The sequence below is a fragment of the Phyllobates terribilis genome, unplaced genomic scaffold, assembly GCF_046119375.1.
Source record: "Phyllobates terribilis strain yellow unplaced genomic scaffold, ASM4611937v1 Scaffold_3__8_contigs__length_932513732, whole genome shotgun sequence".
Classification (NCBI taxonomy): Eukaryota; Metazoa; Chordata; class Amphibia; order Anura; family Dendrobatidae; genus Phyllobates; species Phyllobates terribilis.
In genome coordinates, this window is record NW_027362763.1 from 703,369,381 (window position 1) to 703,387,708 (window position 18,328).

Consider the following 18,328-nt stretch of genomic DNA (forward strand, 5'->3'; position numbering starts at 1 on the left):
CCTATTGTCCTGTAGCCCACCCCAGCCTTGTGCAGGTCCACAATTTTGTCCCTGATGTCCTTAGACAGCTCTTTGGTCTTGGCTATGGTGGAGAGGTTGGAGTGCGATTTATTGTGTGGACAGGTAACAAGTTCAAACAGGTACAATTAATACAGGTAATGAGTTCAGAGTAGGAGGGCTTCTTAATGAAAAACTAACAGGTCTATGGGAGACAGAATTCTTGCTGGTTGGTAGGTGATCAAATACTTATTTCATACAAAAAATGCAATTTAATTATTTTCTGTTTTTTATTTTTAGATTCTGTCTCTCACAGTTGAAGTGTACCTACGATAAAAATTACAGACCTCTCCATTCTTTGTAGGTGGGAAAACTTGCAAAATCGGCAGAGTATCAAACATACTTATTTTCTTCACTGTATATAACACTTTATGTTGTTGGTGTACTGCTTCCATTTAGTTATTTTATGAGGCAGGCTTGGTAATTATCTGGGAGGCTTGGCACCCATTTTTTCGCTTCCGCTTTTCTATCTATCTATATATCTATCTATCTCTATGTATCCATGTTTTTCATATCTATCTAACTTTCTTTTTATCTAGATGACTGTCTTTAGGGAGAGCCATGAGATCTTGCAATAAATAGCAAAATCCCAAAATCTGAACGTGCCAGGTGGAACATGGTGCAAGCTTAGTGAGAAGTTTAGACTCGATTCAAGTAATTTCTATAATGAGCATGCATTCTACAAAGTTTTTATTTTAACACTTGTTTTAATGAGTTATATTTAGATGTTACTTCTTTTTATAGGGGCAGATTCCTTTTTTTTTTAACTAAAATACATAACCATATTTATGAGAAAAATCTTCTTAAATTAGTATTTTTGCCTAATTTTTAAAAAAAAAATCTGATTAATAATGAAGCTTGAGATAGGAAATAGCCTTCATAGCATAGACCCAATTAATCTATGATCTGATCACTTGGTCAGGTAAAGAGGACCTTTCAATGGATGTTTTTTAATTAACACTAAGCACCTCTTCAAATTGCCATTTTCCTGCTGATTCTGGAACAGTTTTTATTTTTCTTCTGTGCCCCTCCATTCCAAAGTTATGTTCCTTGCTAATAATTATGCAAATTTTCCCTTCAACCAACTGGGCATAAACTACAGATCTTCTCTGTGGGTGTTTGCGTTTTTGGACTCCTTGAACCCTCAAAGAAGGATTGGTGGCAGACAGCAGAGAATATTGTTAATACAAAGAACATCTACTTACTAGTGATTTAAGTAGATTTTTGGAGAGATGTGAGAGAAGAACCTTTAAGATCTAATCTATGGGCCCGATGCATCAAAGCTTTCATGACAGAATTCTGGCGTGAAAACGTCAAAGTTACAAAATTTAGGAGCAATGCGGAGTTATGTCTAAATTTTGCCACTTTTGGTGTTCTTCTCCTCGCTACTTTCCCCCAGCTCTGACAAAATGGGATGGAATGGTGGAGTGGTGACTTGTCAAATTCATGACAAGCGGCGGCATTTGCTACACCACAAACCACTCCAGCAGGGGCAGCAGTAGGATTTGTGGCGAGGTGTACACAGAGATGTACGCCGCTCGTCCGACGCTCTTCATGAGTCAAGAGCGTCTGACTTTAGCACAACCCTCATCATGACCGGTGTGAACAGCGCTGGTATTGATGAATCGGGCCCAACTAGGCTATATGAAATTGTCTACATAAAGAAAACAGCTTTGACACTTTCTTTTCCTGTGTCAGTGCAGACTACGGAGCAGCCTGCGCTGGTAGGTGAGTATCAATTAGTTATTTTTTATAGATCCAAATTCTTTAAGTCCGGACAACCCCTTACACCCCCGAACATTGCAATCCACCCCAAACACAAAAAGTGCAAAAAAGCTAGAAATAAACCTGAAGAACTACAATGAGCTTGTAATTTATATTTTATTTTGCACAAGCTTGCATATATACTGCACATACATTCAGTTCAGAGAAGATGGAAGGCACACAAGGCAATTGAACTACTGAATTTTTTAAGTGGTACAAAGCGAAAAGGTTAAAGTCTGGAGAGTATACAAAAAGCTTAAAACACACTCAATAAAATACCCTGCCCCCTCCCACCCACATCATCACCACCATCATATTACATCCTCATCTGCATTTCAATAATTCCGGAGCTGCCAAGTATAGAAACTTGGAAATCAATTGTCTACCACAACAAGTTTTTTTCTTTTTTCTTTTTTTTTTTAACATTTATTTTTTTTTTTATGTATTTCTTCCTTGAAATGGAATGGCCATTTTATTTTCTAATAGTGTCATCAAAAATTATTACAGTACATCCTTGGCAATACAAAAAATGTACACCTTCATGAAAATAAATTAGGATAAATTAAACCAATAAATTATGCAAAGTTTTCAGAACAACTGACAAAAAAAAAATCCACAAAAAAATTGCCTCTATCTAAAAAAAGAACAAAAAAAAAATCATTCATTTTATTTGTAACTATCTTAAAATTATATGATCTTCATTACAAAAACGAGCATAATAATGCTATATACAACATATTGCTAAATAATATAAAGGCAGTGTTTCATCACAATTTTATCATTATTTACACACACAGAAAGACTCAGAATTTATTTTTTTCATCATGTAATAACCTTTCACTCATCTGAGTAATGCCAGTCATTTTTTTTTATATATTTTTTTTCATTATCAAAACGGCAAGAGCAAGCGATTGATATCAAGAGTCAGTGTAAAATACACATTTCTTATAAACAATTCTTATACTTTTCTTCTCTAGTTTGGCTGAGATATAAGGGACTTAAATTCTTAAAGGGGAACAAAAAAAACTCCACCGCATTAGTATAGCAATTGTTTACAGAAACAAAATTGGAAAAAAAAAAATCTATTTTTTCATTTTATTTTTTTTTTTACACTCCTATATAGGCAGAATTTATATAACTAGGATTTAATATAAAAAGAGATTGTGCTAAGTGCAATAAAACCATTTTATTCACATAATGTAATTTTTATTTTGTAACGTGAAAAAAAAAATTCCTACTTCATCATGAGATGTTAAATACACAGCGAACAGCAGAAATAAAATAAAGAGCAATAGATACACAAAGAATTTTATATACTGTCATGTAATATATTATACATTTAGCAAATAGATTTATTTTAATGGACTTTTCATATATAATGACGTCCCAGTTGTTTAGTAAAACTTGTTTTTTTTTATTTTACAGAGTTGCTGGTGAAGATCTTTTTTTATTTTTTTCATTTTTTTTTTCTTTAGAAAGAAATGACTACTTTTATGTATTTATTGAGCTTCGACATTGTCACAGTAGCCCATAGATCAACCATGTGTAGGCGTCTGTGTCAGCACAAGTCATTCTGTATTATATATATGTATAAAACACTTTTGTATATCGTTATCTACACCTCACTGTGTGCATACTCAAAGACAGCGCTGCTTTCGAAATGTAAAAGTTTTTTTTTTATTTCAACGTAGCTGTTATTCCTTTTTTGTTATTTCTTAGATTTTTCTATAGAAATTGAATGTTTTATTTTATTTTTCCTTTGCTTAACTTCTTCATCAAATATATACAAGGTCTTATAAAAAAAGACACCCCCCCCCCCTTTTTACACAACCTGCTTAAGAAAAAAAAAATTTTTTTTTTTTCCTAAAATATACAGTATTCAGTCACAAGTTATACCAGCAAAATATTTCACAAAACTAATAATATTCAGAGGCACGACTCTGGGGGGAAAAAATGACTTAAAGTGAAAGAGCGATCATTTACAAAACTGGAAAATATTGGGGATTATATACTCATCATCATCACCAATAGGACTGGGAATAGGACTAAATATATATATATATATATATATATATATATATATATATATATATATATATATATATATATATATATATATATATATATATATATATATGATAGGGCTTATTTTTTTGCTAGAATAAAGAATAATAAAAGTTTACTTCTGAGTTTACTTTGGAGGACTCATTTACTTTGACAGCCTACTGTTTTCAATTGGCAAGCTGTAATACTTAATTTCTCCTGTGGCGGCACTGTACGGGAACTGCACACTTGTTTCCAGGTTAAATCACCAACTACAAATTATTATTGATGGATCCATATAATAAAATGAGATTTTTAGAATAATTACATAAATATATGTATGTTTCAGAATAGCTGTAATTTTTGATTTGCCCTCATGACTTAGATGCCCATAAAAAAGCCCTGAGGCTCCTGTAATGTATTGGGGGACTTTTACACCCTATTGCAGTCCTTGAATATGTCTTGTTTTGGTACAATGGGTGGGTTGCATTTTTTTTGCAATTAGATGGAACTTATTAAATCCCTAACTATTCCCCAGAATGTGGCATGATAGCCAAAGAGAGGAAAAAAACAAACTCCCTAAAAAGATAAACCCCATATTAAATGCTGAAGAAAAATGATGAATCTCATCCATCGTTGCTTTTATCTATTGCTTTTTAAGCTATTATCCTTTAAAAAAAAGTTCAAATATCTAAAAGGGCAACAAAATCGCCGTATTGTAAGTTTTTTTTTCCTAAAACAGTTTTCTTTAAAAAAATTCTACTAACCCTCCCGATCCCCTCTGTACAACACAAAAAATATGCATAGGTAATAAACAGACAAAACGTATAGTGCTTATTGCAGCTGATGAAGCTCCAAGCCTCCAGGGATTATGAGGACCACACGGGTGGGTCCACTGTTACCTTTCTGTTAAATTTCAATAAGGAAATTATAGGGATCACATGGGTGTGTCCCACAAATTTTATTAAGGACTCCCAATTTCCCATGATAAAAATTCAAGACATTATCGGGACATGCTAGAAAATCAGCCCAACAACTTGGCGCCCACATATAGTATGAGCATCTCGTGAGTTTTGTTTTTGTCAAAACTGGTCATCTTGTGCAACTCGTGTAGAGCCAACGGCAAAGGTAAATGAAACTGTAAGCCGAAGGTCTCTAAATTGTGGTTTCGTTGGCTATCGCTAAACTACAGCTTCCATCAGGGAACGTTGGGAGATGTCGTTTCGTAACATCTGGAGACCCAGAGTTTGGAAACTATAGTGAATGTGTGCAAGGCACAACATTGAAGTTGAAGAAAGAGGGGACCTGGGTGCACAATAAAATCTATATTTGCTGGTGTGTTTAAGTTTTATAGGCACATCACTATATAATTACTAAAAAGAGAAGGTAGAAATATTACCATGTACAATGCAAGGATTTAAATCATCTACAATGACCTTGAGAATCATGTTTTATCTCCACTCTTAACCCTTGTGCCCAGTCTTAATATCTCATATCCATTCACCGCCTGATACCTACGCACACAGGCAAACCAGACGTAATTCACTTGTAAATCACCTTAGTTACTGAAAGGCCCAACTTATCAGAACAGAGATTTATTACACATCAGCCTTCAAATATTAATCTATTCTTAGGCTGCAGATTGAGCACGGAGGGGGGGATCTTCAGAAGAGAAGAATTTACGCTGAGGACAAACTAGACACATATTTACGAACACCATGGAGTAAGCGGCACAAAGAGTGACTATTGCTGATATCTGCTGGTTACTGGGGGGAAACCAAGGATTGAGTCATATGATGCCAAACCATTGAGAGTGACGTGACATGAAGGAAAGTGTTTGCTTTAGCCTTAAAGTAAATGTCCACCTTAAAAATGTAATAAACAGATCACTTCTGCGCTGTCATCTCATTATCATCATAGGTAGGCTTAAAATGACTAATATCACCTATATAAATAAGGCAGGAACCACCATTCACAATAGTTGATGTCACAGCTCACCTCCTCCTCCTGTACAATGACTGATAACACCTTGATATACAGTAGATAACAAAGGATCCACCATTCACAATAGGTGATGTCACAGCTCACCTCCTCCTCCTGTACAATGACTGATAACACCTTTATATACAGTAGATAACACAGGATCCACCATTCACAATAGGTGATGTCACAGCTCACCTCCTCCTCCTGTACAATGACTGATAACACCTCTGTACATAGTAGATAACACAGGATCCACCATTCACAATAGGTGATGTCACAGCTCACCTCTTCCCCCTCCTGTACAATGACTGATAACACCTCTATATACAGTAGATAACACAGGATCCACCATTCACAATAGGTGATGTCACAGCTCACGCCCCCCTTCCTGTACAACGACTGATATCACCACCACATACAGTAGATATCGAAATCCAGCATTCACAATAGGAGAGGTCACAGCTCACCTCCTTCTCTCCCAGCACAGAGACCTGTGCACGGATCACAGGGCATGCCCACAACACTCTCCCATGAGTTCCTATGGATCATGTGGCTGCTGTAAAGCATATCTTTAACTGCTATTAAAAGAAGCTCAGTTAAAATTTCTATGCCCAGTACAGGAAATGGAATAAATAATATCTACAGTAAAACAAAAAAACTGATTATATATATTTTTTTATAACATCTGTTTTCTTTTTTACATCTTGGTTATACTTTTTCATTAATTAGAAGGGTTCTATTATTGGGCATTAACTTCCGAATTCGTTTTTTTAGTGGGTTCTTATTTACTATAACCTACGCAAAATACTAAATTGAAATCCTATGCTGTTGTCATAAATGTTATGGAGCCTGAGGGAGCCTAAAATGTCACTCTGCCATAAGATCAATATTGTAAATTTCTACAGTGTATATAATTTTAAATTGGGGTTCATGTTACTCCTCTGACCTAAAAAATCCTATCACTCTCATGTACAGATTGCAGTACAACTATCACTTAGCGTAGACTTTTAAATTAAAACAATTGGCTGTAAAGGGCAAAAGGGGCAGCTTTTCCGCTTGAACAGTCTCGGTTTAGCACGTGCACCCCGTGTGCTACAGGTTCAATAAAATAAGCTGTGCTTCTCACATATGTTTATATACGATCTTGCAATTTTTGATAACATATCACCGGTATAAGTTACAACTATAATCAATAGACCCAGAAAAATGCAAACAAAACATGACTAAAAATCACAAAAGGAAGCCCAGTCGACACACGAGCTATGCTCCCTCCACTGCTGCCTGCGCCATAGTATTTTGTGCTTACTCCATTAACACTCGTACACAATAATGACAGGGCATCATACGATTGTCCCCATGAATCTAATGTCAGCTGATTTCTCTCTTTTTTTTGTGCTGACAGTAATTACTTTGATGTGTTTCAATCTCTCAGCAGAATGAAGGGAAATTGCAGATATCAGGTTAGCAATGTAATGAAACGGATATATTTTCACACTTCAAAGTCAAATTGGGAAAATGGAAAAGATTATGTTAAATATCAGTCAGCAACGCACAAGCAGTTTTTTCTTTGTGGGTGGGGAAATGGTTTATGAGAACGACAACGGCCTCTTCATTCAGCGGGAAAATATTATGGTCTGGGGTTGAAGATGAATCTGTCACTTTCCCTGGAGTTTAGTGATCTTACTCCGGCACGAATATATTAGTGTGGAATTTACTTTTCCAGTTACCTACAACCTGTGGATCTCCTGCTGTCGGTAGATTAAAATTCTCATACTGGAAGTTGTGGTCTCTCAATAGCTGGATAGGCCGCATCTTCAGAGATTCAAAAACTGCCTACACCTTAACGATAAAGTGCTCAAGTTCCAAAATATTACAATTACAAAATTACCGCTGTTCTACAGGTTTCAAAACATCTAAATGCCTGATTAGAAAAAGGCCCTACAAACTACTGATTTACAAATATGAGCCGAGAGGAAAAATTGGACATTTTATAAAGAAAATCTATTTAACGAAACCTTTCAAATGGCAGTTTTGGTGCCAAGTTTTGCAGTCATTAAGACTAAAATCTGTGTTCTGACCACAAGACCTGGACTTCTGGTGGTTTGCTGAATTCATCGTAGATGATTTCAATTTAGAAGAACCGCTTGTTGGTTAGTCGGCCATGATAGAGGCGTTAAACTGCAGCCACTTGACACTTGCTGCTGCCCAAACTTTGAGATTGTCCCCTCAATCCACTGCATAGAGGAGCACTTTTACTGGTGGCAGTACATTGTTTCCTACTACCAGACCAGACCAGTCGCCAGCTTGGGTAAGTAGCTGGAGTTTGCATGCGGTGATGCCGGTACTACTGTCCTATATTGGAGACTTAGGTTGAACAGATAGGACCCCTGTAAAGTTTGGGAACAGGTGTCCCAGCACGCCCATAAAAGTTACTATTAATACAGCCAACCACAGGAGAACTAAATGAGAATAGGCAAACGCTCATTTATTACAATACTTGACCCAATTACATACCATTTATACCAACTATTGCGATTTTTTTTTTATAAACAATCCCGTCAAATTTGAAGGTCCAATAGTGGTGGGATTTAGAAAACTCTGGATGGTAAGGGGGGCAGAAATAAAACCTTGAATGTTAATACTGCAACTATGAATCATTGAGGGTGGTGGAAAAGTGCAACTTGGAGACTGAGAGTCCAAAAAGTCTCCCTGTCCCAAATGAGAAAGGCCTTTCAGGGGCCCTTATAACATTTTGCATAATGTTATAAGGGCCAGGAGACTGGAAGTTTTTTTTTCTCCCAAAAACCCAAGTTATGACAAATGAATGTGACTCAACCATTTCCTCTATGGAAATATTTGCTTTTTATATTAACGATAACTTTTTATTACAATTAACTCAAAACCAATATATTTATTAGAGACATAAAATATATATATATATTAAAAAAAATAAATCAAGTGCCACTAAAAAGGATGTGTCTTCAATATATCCATTTACTTAGCGATCGGCAATGGGTTTCTCAAGTGCAGGCCTTTCTGAATAGGTTAATTATTACACCAAAGTCCAAAGTGTTTAAGGACGTGACCTAATAAGTGCCGAAAACAGGGGCCAGGGGAGAACAGTCTTGTGCAAGGACACCTTCTATGCAGATAAGCAGCTTGACACATACTGACTAAACTGATAGACTCAGAAGTCACGTTTCCTTTCAACTCACTTGCTGTCCAAAAACTTTCCCCGGGACAACAGCGTTCAATCGAGAATTGATCTACAACTTCTAAAACTAAAATACCCATGTGGTTTTTCATCTATAGGGAAAGTTTTTTCTCTTTTTAACTCAATGTTACTTACTAAATGCTCTGCTGTTTGGTATACTGAGACATAAAGGGGTCATATATGGAAGATTAATATCTAAAATTGGGGCCCCTCCATCTCATCTGATCATAGAAATGTCTTTCTGTAAGGAAATCAAGGAAATCCCACATCAGGACCAGAAATGAACGAAAAGGACCCATTGAAATCAATCGATGCCTCTGCTAATTGTTAGCTACATGAATATGGCTCATAGAGGACGTGTTGGTGGCTTCCCTCTATAAACTATCACTTGCCATAAATATGTATGTTTTTTATCTTGTGTAAATGCCGTTGTTCTCCTTAATCCCACGTTGTTTTTCTTTTGTTTCTATGCCTCTCTATTCCTGAGATATGGCTCCCTCTTCCCTGTATATAAAATTAGTCCTGACAGCCAAATGGGTATGGTCCTAGAATACTCTCACAGAGAACACTTTATTACCACGCCCACTTGGCTATGAAGACTAGACTTTTATAAAGGAAAGAGAGAGCCATATGTCAGGAATGGAGAGGCATAGAGAAAAAAAAACAAACAATGCCGGATTCAGGAGAACAGCAGCGTTTACACCAGATAAAACAACTACCTATTAATGACAAGTGATAGGTCCTCATTAAAGAGGCCTCTAAAAATCTATGCATCCCCTTTAAGATGAACTTTACACCCAGTCATTTCCTTATCTAAACAGCTGAACTACCTATATGTCTACGAAAAATGAACCTGTCAATCAAAAAACACCAAAGGCAGGCGATCCAGCGGGTATCTAACCTGAGGTAAGTCATCCGTCCCTTACAGTATGTGATGGATTCAGTAGTGAATTACTAGAGAAGACTTGAAGTAAATGGATTAAATCATGTGCAGCTTTTTGCTAAATGTCCATAAAAAAAGGCAAAATGCTTGCGACTATTTCATGACATTTTTTAACCCCTTAATCTCACAGGGGATAGCAGCATTAACTTTTTAGTTTCCAGTGATGACCGGACTTTCATGTCGTTCACAGTGGTCTGACTCCTTGGCCCTGGAAGGGTTTTTGCTTAATTTTTGTGCAGTAGTCATTTCCGTGCTTGATCGGCCATTTGCAAAACCATTATATGGGACAGGTTGATGCAAAAAGTCATAGCTGAACAGGCACTAAATATTCCTAACTGTGAGAGTCATAATTAGTGCATTTTAGGGATGTACATGGAGGAGACAGGGGCCCGTAGCAAAAAAAAAAAAGAGAGAAAAATCAAATGAGGCTCGTCTCATGGGCTTGTGGAGGAGAGCTTAGTTTAGATTCACTCCACCCATGGGGATGGGGTAAACCTGAGCAGCAATCCCTAGCCACAAGAGCTGGTAAGTGCATCTAGTACATCATAATAAATTCACCTGTAGCGTAATATCACGGAGGACACACTAAAATCAAATTAAGAACGCCAAGCGTCCTGCATCGTGCACCTCATATGCTAAAATTTGTGCGTTAAGGTTAATTCCCTGCTGGCCTAAACAGGTAATAGCCCCCTTTAAATACACAATATGGAGGCACTAACCTTCGAGTATACAGGATGGCAGAATGGCTGCCAAAGTATTTGCTTAACTATCAGTAGAACAGTAACCATTCTTTATATGTGCCATATCTTATTTCTTTGAAATCTACTCCTATATCGTCTGAGTAATAATGTCACACAGGATCGAAAGGAGAGAACTGAATTCCTCCCCATTTTGTCGTCAGTGGGAATATTACTCGGCAATGTCATATAACGAGTTAAAGTGTAAAGCCGTCGTCTGAACACAGTGGATGCAGCCAAGGAAATGTACTACTGCTGGGTTGGCATCTTATTGGGTAAAGTCTTAGCATAAGATATGAGACTGTGAAATGGGGTAGATTCACCCAACCCATGGGGAAGGGGTCGACCCGATCAGGAACCCTCTCCACAAAAGGATGCCAGTGGGTTGACACCTTACCAGTTACTATGCGTAAAGTCTTAGTGTAAGATATGAACCTGTGGCATAGGGGAGGCCTGTGTAGATTCACTCCACCCATGAGGATAGGGTCAACCTAAGCAGGAATCCTCTCCACAAAGAGGACTACTGGTGGGTCGGCACCTTACCACTTACTATGGGTAAAGTCTTAGCAAATAATATGGGCCACTGGAGCTGGGGAGGCATGTGTAGATTCACTCCACCCATGAGGATGGGGTCAGTCCAAGTAGGAACCCTGGACCCAATGAAGGAAAAAAATCAACCAGAGCAGGAACCCTCTCCACAACGGCTGCTGGGGGGTCTGCACCTTTGCAAGGTTTTAGCATACAAGATGGCTACATCCACTAATGTTCCAATGACAGATACAGTTTAACATGACCTCAAATATGAAAACAGTTCATAAACTAGCTGAAATAAACAAAAAAAAAGAAAAGATTATAAAATCCACAGAATGACAAAAAAAAGTAACAGTAAAGTACACAGACATTTCTCAAATGCCCTAATATACTATATACACATCAGACTCGTCGACCTTATTGTGCTCGGTAATAATTACAGGGAGCTCAATAAAACATTTAGTAGAGGATGAGAGATTGTAGCTACTCACATGTTATAGCTAATAAGGGGGAGATATAAATAAAGTTCATGACAGATATTCTATGCATGTGCACGTCGAGTACACACGGGTACACAGTTGCAATCACACTCACGCGCACAAACTTTTCGGGGGAGCGAAGGAATTGGATAGAGGACAGGGGCAAGGCGATAAAAAAAAAGAAAGAAGTCAGTTTTGTACATTCAGAACCAGCAGTGGAATCATCACTCGTGAAGTAGTTCTTGTAGGCAGTTTGGGGAACGAAAGATATCAGGGACTTCGCTGTCCAGCTTGCAGATAACCTTGTATATGGCCTTCTTCCAGGAAGGATCAACGTCTTTGCCGGCTATAATGGCATTGAAAAACTCTCGTAATGTGATCTGCGCCACTTCCAGGAATCTCTCCGGAACCTGCTGATACAAGGAGACAATGGTATTAATAAAAGTTTTCGGTTTCTAGCCCCCTGATTCTTCAAAGGGGAGTGAGACAGTTCTTCGTTGCGAGATGAGGGCTTACCGGACACCTGCACGTTCTAATTATGGCAGACGTCTATTGTCATCTGCATGTCAAGGCGGCTAATAATAGAAGGACTTTAAAGACAAATGTTCATCTTTGGAAAAAGAATAGGGAAGAAAGATAAGCTCGCGAAGAACAGAGATCTTTATAAGATTTCTCACACCGTGTTTAATGCCACGATGGATGCGCGAGATCGCCTGACATGTATAAAGGGCATCCTGCCAGAATAATACAATACAGATAGATGACTTAGGACTAAATTATTGGTCAATTCTGCATATATATTCAGAGATACATTGCCTGGATGACTCATAGGGAGGGCAACAGGAGGTCTAATAAACCTACTACAAGTCACTGGTATATCCATGGCTATAAGCTACCTTTAAAAAAGGGGTCATTATTGGTTGAAAGCCCAAGTACGTGCATTTTTACATCCAAGTGCTAACTCAAAAGTGCAGTCTGCCACTCAAAAAGGATACAGCCTATCGCAAACCTTCTCCAAAAAGTGAAGGAACTTTACAAACCTTCCCAAATACCCTGAGCCAGAAGACCTGAACAGCATCTCCGTTCGCCAAGATGTAGGGTTGAGCCCGTATTGCTTCTGGCTTCAACCTGGGCGGCAGACTCAGTAACTAGCAGTAGCCGAAAAGTTGAAGACGAGGTTTTACTCTCCAAAAAGGGGTGAGCTAGGTGTGTGGGGAGAGGAACCTGGAGGCCACATGAACCCTCCAAAGTTTCCAAGAAGGAAAACCCTCAAGGACATTACACACTGAAAAAGTCCTCAGTTTGCCTATCACCCAAAAATTTTCCAACAATGTGACACAGATCCATAAATTTTGTGTAGTGGCCGGGAATAGTATTGCAGCTCTTTCCCAGACAAGTGAAAAGGAGAGAACTTATTGTACCATTCACGACCTCTACATGATTTAGGGAGCTGTGCCATGTTGTCTGATGCACCACGGCCCTTTCAATCAGTCGATTGATTTCTCCACCCCTCGATCTGATATTGAGAATAGGTAATCACCCCATTAGACCCCTTTAACTCAGGCTGTATGCTTGATAGGGATCTTTATCCCAAAAATTGTAACCTGTGAACATAATAAGGGAGCCATCTGGTTGTTATACATCATTTTTTTAAGGAAATGAGACTTAGACTGGATAGACTGTCTCCAATGTAAACTTTTCCTAGACGCTATACATTGACGTAAAGTCTAGTTCACTTCTGCACTGCGGGTGTCTGACTGCCAACTCTGCCCAGGCTTTTATGTACAGATCATAGTTTAGGAAGTGTATAGTACTTCTATCAGGAGGATTCTTGGAGATGGTTATTGTATCTAAATATTTAACGTCAAGGCTTACTGCTAATTGGCACTGCAGATCTAAGGGATTAGGCCTTTGAAAACAATTGACAATAAAGTGCAAAGCTACAGAGTGCAGAAATTAGGATTATGTGGCAATTAAAATCTGGACGGCAATTTTGCATAAATGTGCACACTTCAATTGATGGAGAAGACACAGATGCGGCAGGAGCAGGTCATCATCAGTATTGGGGCCAGAAACAAATCTATGGAGTCTTCTATGCAAAACATGTTTGTTTTAAGGCATAAGAATAATGATATAATATAGCCCACACAGTATAAACAGTGCCAAAATAACAGTAGTGCCCTTGTTACACCTTATCCACCATGTCAAAGCTGGTGAAAAGACGGCAAGAGGTAGGCAACCAAACAGTGGACACCCTGGGGCAGCTGTCTTTTTGGCTGTGCTAGAATTCAACCCTGATCTATGGAGTTACATGGGACTGCAAGTTGGCTATTCTCAACTGATAAAAGTCACGGCATGGCATAACTTTATGATAGGTGTTTGTCTGAGCTCGTGAAACAAATAGGCCACAGTGCTGATACAGTCACCACAGTCATTTCTGATGGGTTCTGCTGGTCAGGACTGGTACTGTGCAGGCAAATTTATGAGTTCAGTGTGTGACCCCCTTCATCAAGATCCATAGGTGTCCCAAAGGTCAGCCTATCATAAAGCGATGGCACAACTTAGAGACACGCCATCTCTTTATGAGGCATACTCCTTTAATTTTAAGACCTTTCCGTTTCTATTCCCATTTTTCTGTTCCATTGTAGGAGCAGAAAAACAAACATAAATTGTTCTGTTACATGGCCCAATAATTTGAATATTTTTTTCCCCTAAAATATAAAGTTTGCATCTATTCCATCTGCTATCCAATTTTTGTAAAGATAAAAAAAAAAACATGATCTGCACAAGTTTTTTTCCATCCAAAAAAAAAAATTGTCGGTTTTAACATTAAAGTCAAAGAGAAACAGATCATAATGGATGGTCATCTGCTATGGAATACATTTTTAAGCACTCTTAATACCTGGAACAATTACAGATGCAAAAAGATACAAACCGGATACTAAAGTTTCCGTTTTAAAACAGATCTGTTTAAGAATGGAAATTTTGCTTTCCATTTCTTATCCATTCACAGTATATATAAAAAAAAATTAGAAAAATTTTTGAAAAAATTTGTATTGCAATAAATGGATCCTAAACAGAAATGTGAACGTAAGCCTACACCAGATGCACAAATGATGCAGCCTCCCAGAGGTATTAAAAAAATATCATAAAATTAGTTTTTGATGACACTTCAGCTGCACAACTTTTCCTCTTTCCAACTTGGTGCAAAACAATGAGATCAGATATTTGGCTAAGCGACCCCACAATGTTGAGAAAGCTGTTGGTTAGAAAAACTTTTTTTTTTTTAAGAAGAAAAATTTTAAGAACTAGCCCAATGCCCCTCAGTTGAGAGATGGTTTATTTTTCATAGGAGATTTTGCATTATTTCAATCATGCGGCACAAGATTCTCCTCTCTCCTCCTCCTCCTTCTCAGTTGCTTTACCTTCAAGGCTGATTTGTTTTATTAAACTGACTGTCCCCAGCATCTGCAGTCCATAATAAAAGCCTGACATAGCAGCCTGCCAGCCTTCTGTGTCCTGCAGATACACATCATAAGTGTCAGGACATACCAAGGTTAGCGGTCACTGGAACGTGTGCACTGCCCCAGCCTTGCCAAGCGCTCTTGGCAGCTGAATGAATGTCAGGGAGAATAGACGGGAATTACAAAGGTTAAACGGAAGACAGCCTCTCCTATTTTCTGAAGAAGCAGCAGCTCTTTTTGAGCACTCAAAAAATAAACCCTGGCTTGTGAGCACTCAGCTCCCCGCACTCTGCTATGATCGGAAAACACGAGCATTGTGTGGCTGGACCCGACCTTACACCAACCCAGGTCTATGGAAAGAGGAGGCAGGGGCTGTGGACCAGTCTCTACAATGGAGACAGTTACTAGCAAGGTGAACCACAGCAGCCGGCTGGATCATAGGCCTGATGACCAGCAGATGATGATGGCTGCTGAAACTTGTGCAAATATTGCTTAAAAATTCAATGTGACATCTTGCTACACATATAAACGCTTGTTACAGATCGTGTCTTATGTTCTACCCTCACGCCTGCATAAGTGAATAGATAAAATGTACTATATATTTACACGGGGGTCAGAAGTAACATTCTTATATCTTCTGTATTTTACATATAAAAGTCAAAGTTTTGAAATCTATTCCATTTATCCTGGATCTAATCTATCTATCTATCTAACATCTATTTATCTATCTATCTATCTGTCTATCTATCTATCCATCCCACATCTATTTATTTATCCATCTCTCTGTCTATCTATCCATCTCTCTGTCTATCTGTCCATCTCTCTGTCTATCTGTCCATCTCTCTGTCTATCTATCCATCTATCTATCCATCCCACATCTATCTATCTATCTATCTATCTATCTATCCATCTCTCTGTTTATCCATCTCTCTGTCTATCTATCCATCCATCCCACATCTATCTATCATGAGATTTTTGGGGTCCATGGAGAACAGCTGGACTATTTGGAAAGTCTTGCCTCTCTGGATAAATGTTGAGTTATAGGTTTCTTGCCTATAATAGGACAATACAATGCTGACAGTAAGGAGAAGACAATGTCAAGGAGAAAAGGGTATTGGTATTTTGGATACTCTTGACTGCTCAAGTTATTCTTGTCACAAATCCTTTTGTCTGCATCTGCTGACTGCTTGCCTGTAGCCAGCAGCATACTTTAACTGTTTTGTCACCTTCTAACATCACATGCATCAGCTGTCGTGCTTTTGTTACGGGTATTGTAGAACTAATCCACTGAGGCTGTTCTCCTGCGCAGTAAATAAAACACAAACTGCTTCTCAGACAATTCTGCATGAATATTTCAGATGGGTTTTACAATCATGAATTGAAAAAAAAAAAAAAAAAACCCTAAACGAATAAAATAAAGACCCCCCTCCCGCTGAACTCACTATTTGGATGGCCTGGAGCTGAGAACGTACATTGACTTAGGGACAGCAAAACCATCTTCTAAGTAATTAGAAAAAAAAGTCTACTTGTGAACTTTTTGCTATTATTTTTAATTGACTTATATATTTTTTTATAGAAAATTATTTTTTTTTGATATTATATTATATTTTTTGATATTATGAGATTTTTTTTTTCATTGACTTCTAGACAGAAGAAAATGAGATGGTGTAAGTAGAAGCTTGTGAGCCCCAATGCAAACTCTCCAACTATCACCGGTAGTTTTAGTTCACTTTAGTAGTATTGGTCTTCTCATATGGGTTAAAGAAATCTTTTGGGCTCCAGGGCTTGAGTGCGACTGAAATCACTATATTTACGCCCCCCACACATTTTTTTGACTATTTTGAAGGACAAGAATTTTTTAGTGTGCATTAAAATATTCGCCCACTAGAGGCACTGTTTGATTAAATCCTATGGATCATTGTTCTCCCATGTTTTAGGCTCTGTTCACACTTGGATTTTATACTTTTGCTCAGTAGACTTGATACTTTTCGGTTCATATTATGAAGTTGGCGGAAAAAAAAACAAATATCAAAGGTTGCAGGAAAAAAAAATAAGATCAAATGATACCTGAGGAAATGAGACAAACAGTTGGAGCTCTCTACCGAGGATTCATTCACCCTTATGTGCACATGATTCCCTTGAGTAAACTCTGCTACCCCCGGCTGTTTGTCCTGTAAATATTGACTGAGGAGAAACCTTTCCTCCTAACAGAGAAGGTACATGTTGCCTTCTTTTGGACTTGGCCCGTTATGGACTACTAAGAAGGTGAAATGAAAAAACTAAAAATGCAGGTTTGCCTAAAAATGCTCTTTAGTGAATAATTTAGTAAGAATATGAAAAGAAGACTCATATAAGACATAAACTAACAATTAAAGGGAGGGGGGATAAGTTTCTACAGCAAAATACAAAAACTTTTTAATTGACACTGCACTGCGATACTGTCCGATTTTAGGTTTGGGACCAAATCAGAATTAGATGATTTCTTCACCCTCCATTCTTAGTTCACTCCTAGTGTTTCCAATATTCCTTTTAAATAGGACCTGTTAACAGGTCAAAAATGACCATTTTTGCTCTTATTCTGTTCCCATTAGTACTCCTTTTTTTTTTTTTGCCTTTTTTTAAAAAATCCTCCACACAGCTCCAGAGATATGGGTAATTTTTATGACTTTTACAAGGGGGCGGAGCTCACAGGATCATCGGGGGCATGTCTTAAGCCTGCTCAGCATTATTGACCTGTGAGACCTGCCCACTTAGTAATGACAATTATCACTAAATAATAAGGCCCACAACTCTGGAACCATAGGACGGATTTAAATAATGCAAAAAACGGAAACCTCAGGGAAGCAGCGGGAATAATATAAGAGCAAAATCTGGACACTGTAAATAAGTTAAAGAAAAAAATCATAAATCGTTCCATTTATGGGAGAGAATTGAACCAATATATTGACCACTCGGTATCATATAGATTCTCTGATTTCGATGGACAGAAGAAAGGATGAATGGATCCACTATGAATCCCTTCTCATCTATGTTCTACAAGTGTAACACAGGGTCGTCTATTGAATTATCTTTACAAAAAACTAGTCATGCAGGACTGGGTTATGGTTTGTGTT

The 18,328-nt window shown here is 37.9% G+C and overlaps 1 protein-coding gene across 1 annotated transcript in view; it reads right to left on the reverse strand.

Annotated features, from left to right (window-relative positions):
- Nucleotides 1–1,921: 1,921 nt before the first annotated feature.
- PROX1 (prospero homeobox 1) overlaps nt 1,922–18,328 on the reverse strand; it is a 92,826-nt gene continuing 76,419 nt past the window's right edge. Inside the window, exon 5 of the mRNA XM_073671960.1 lies at nt 1,922–12,161. Within this exon, the coding sequence (XP_073528061.1) occupies nt 11,976–12,161 (186 nt within the window). The 3' untranslated portion in view covers nt 1,922–11,975. The remainder of the gene's footprint in view (nt 12,162–18,328) is intronic.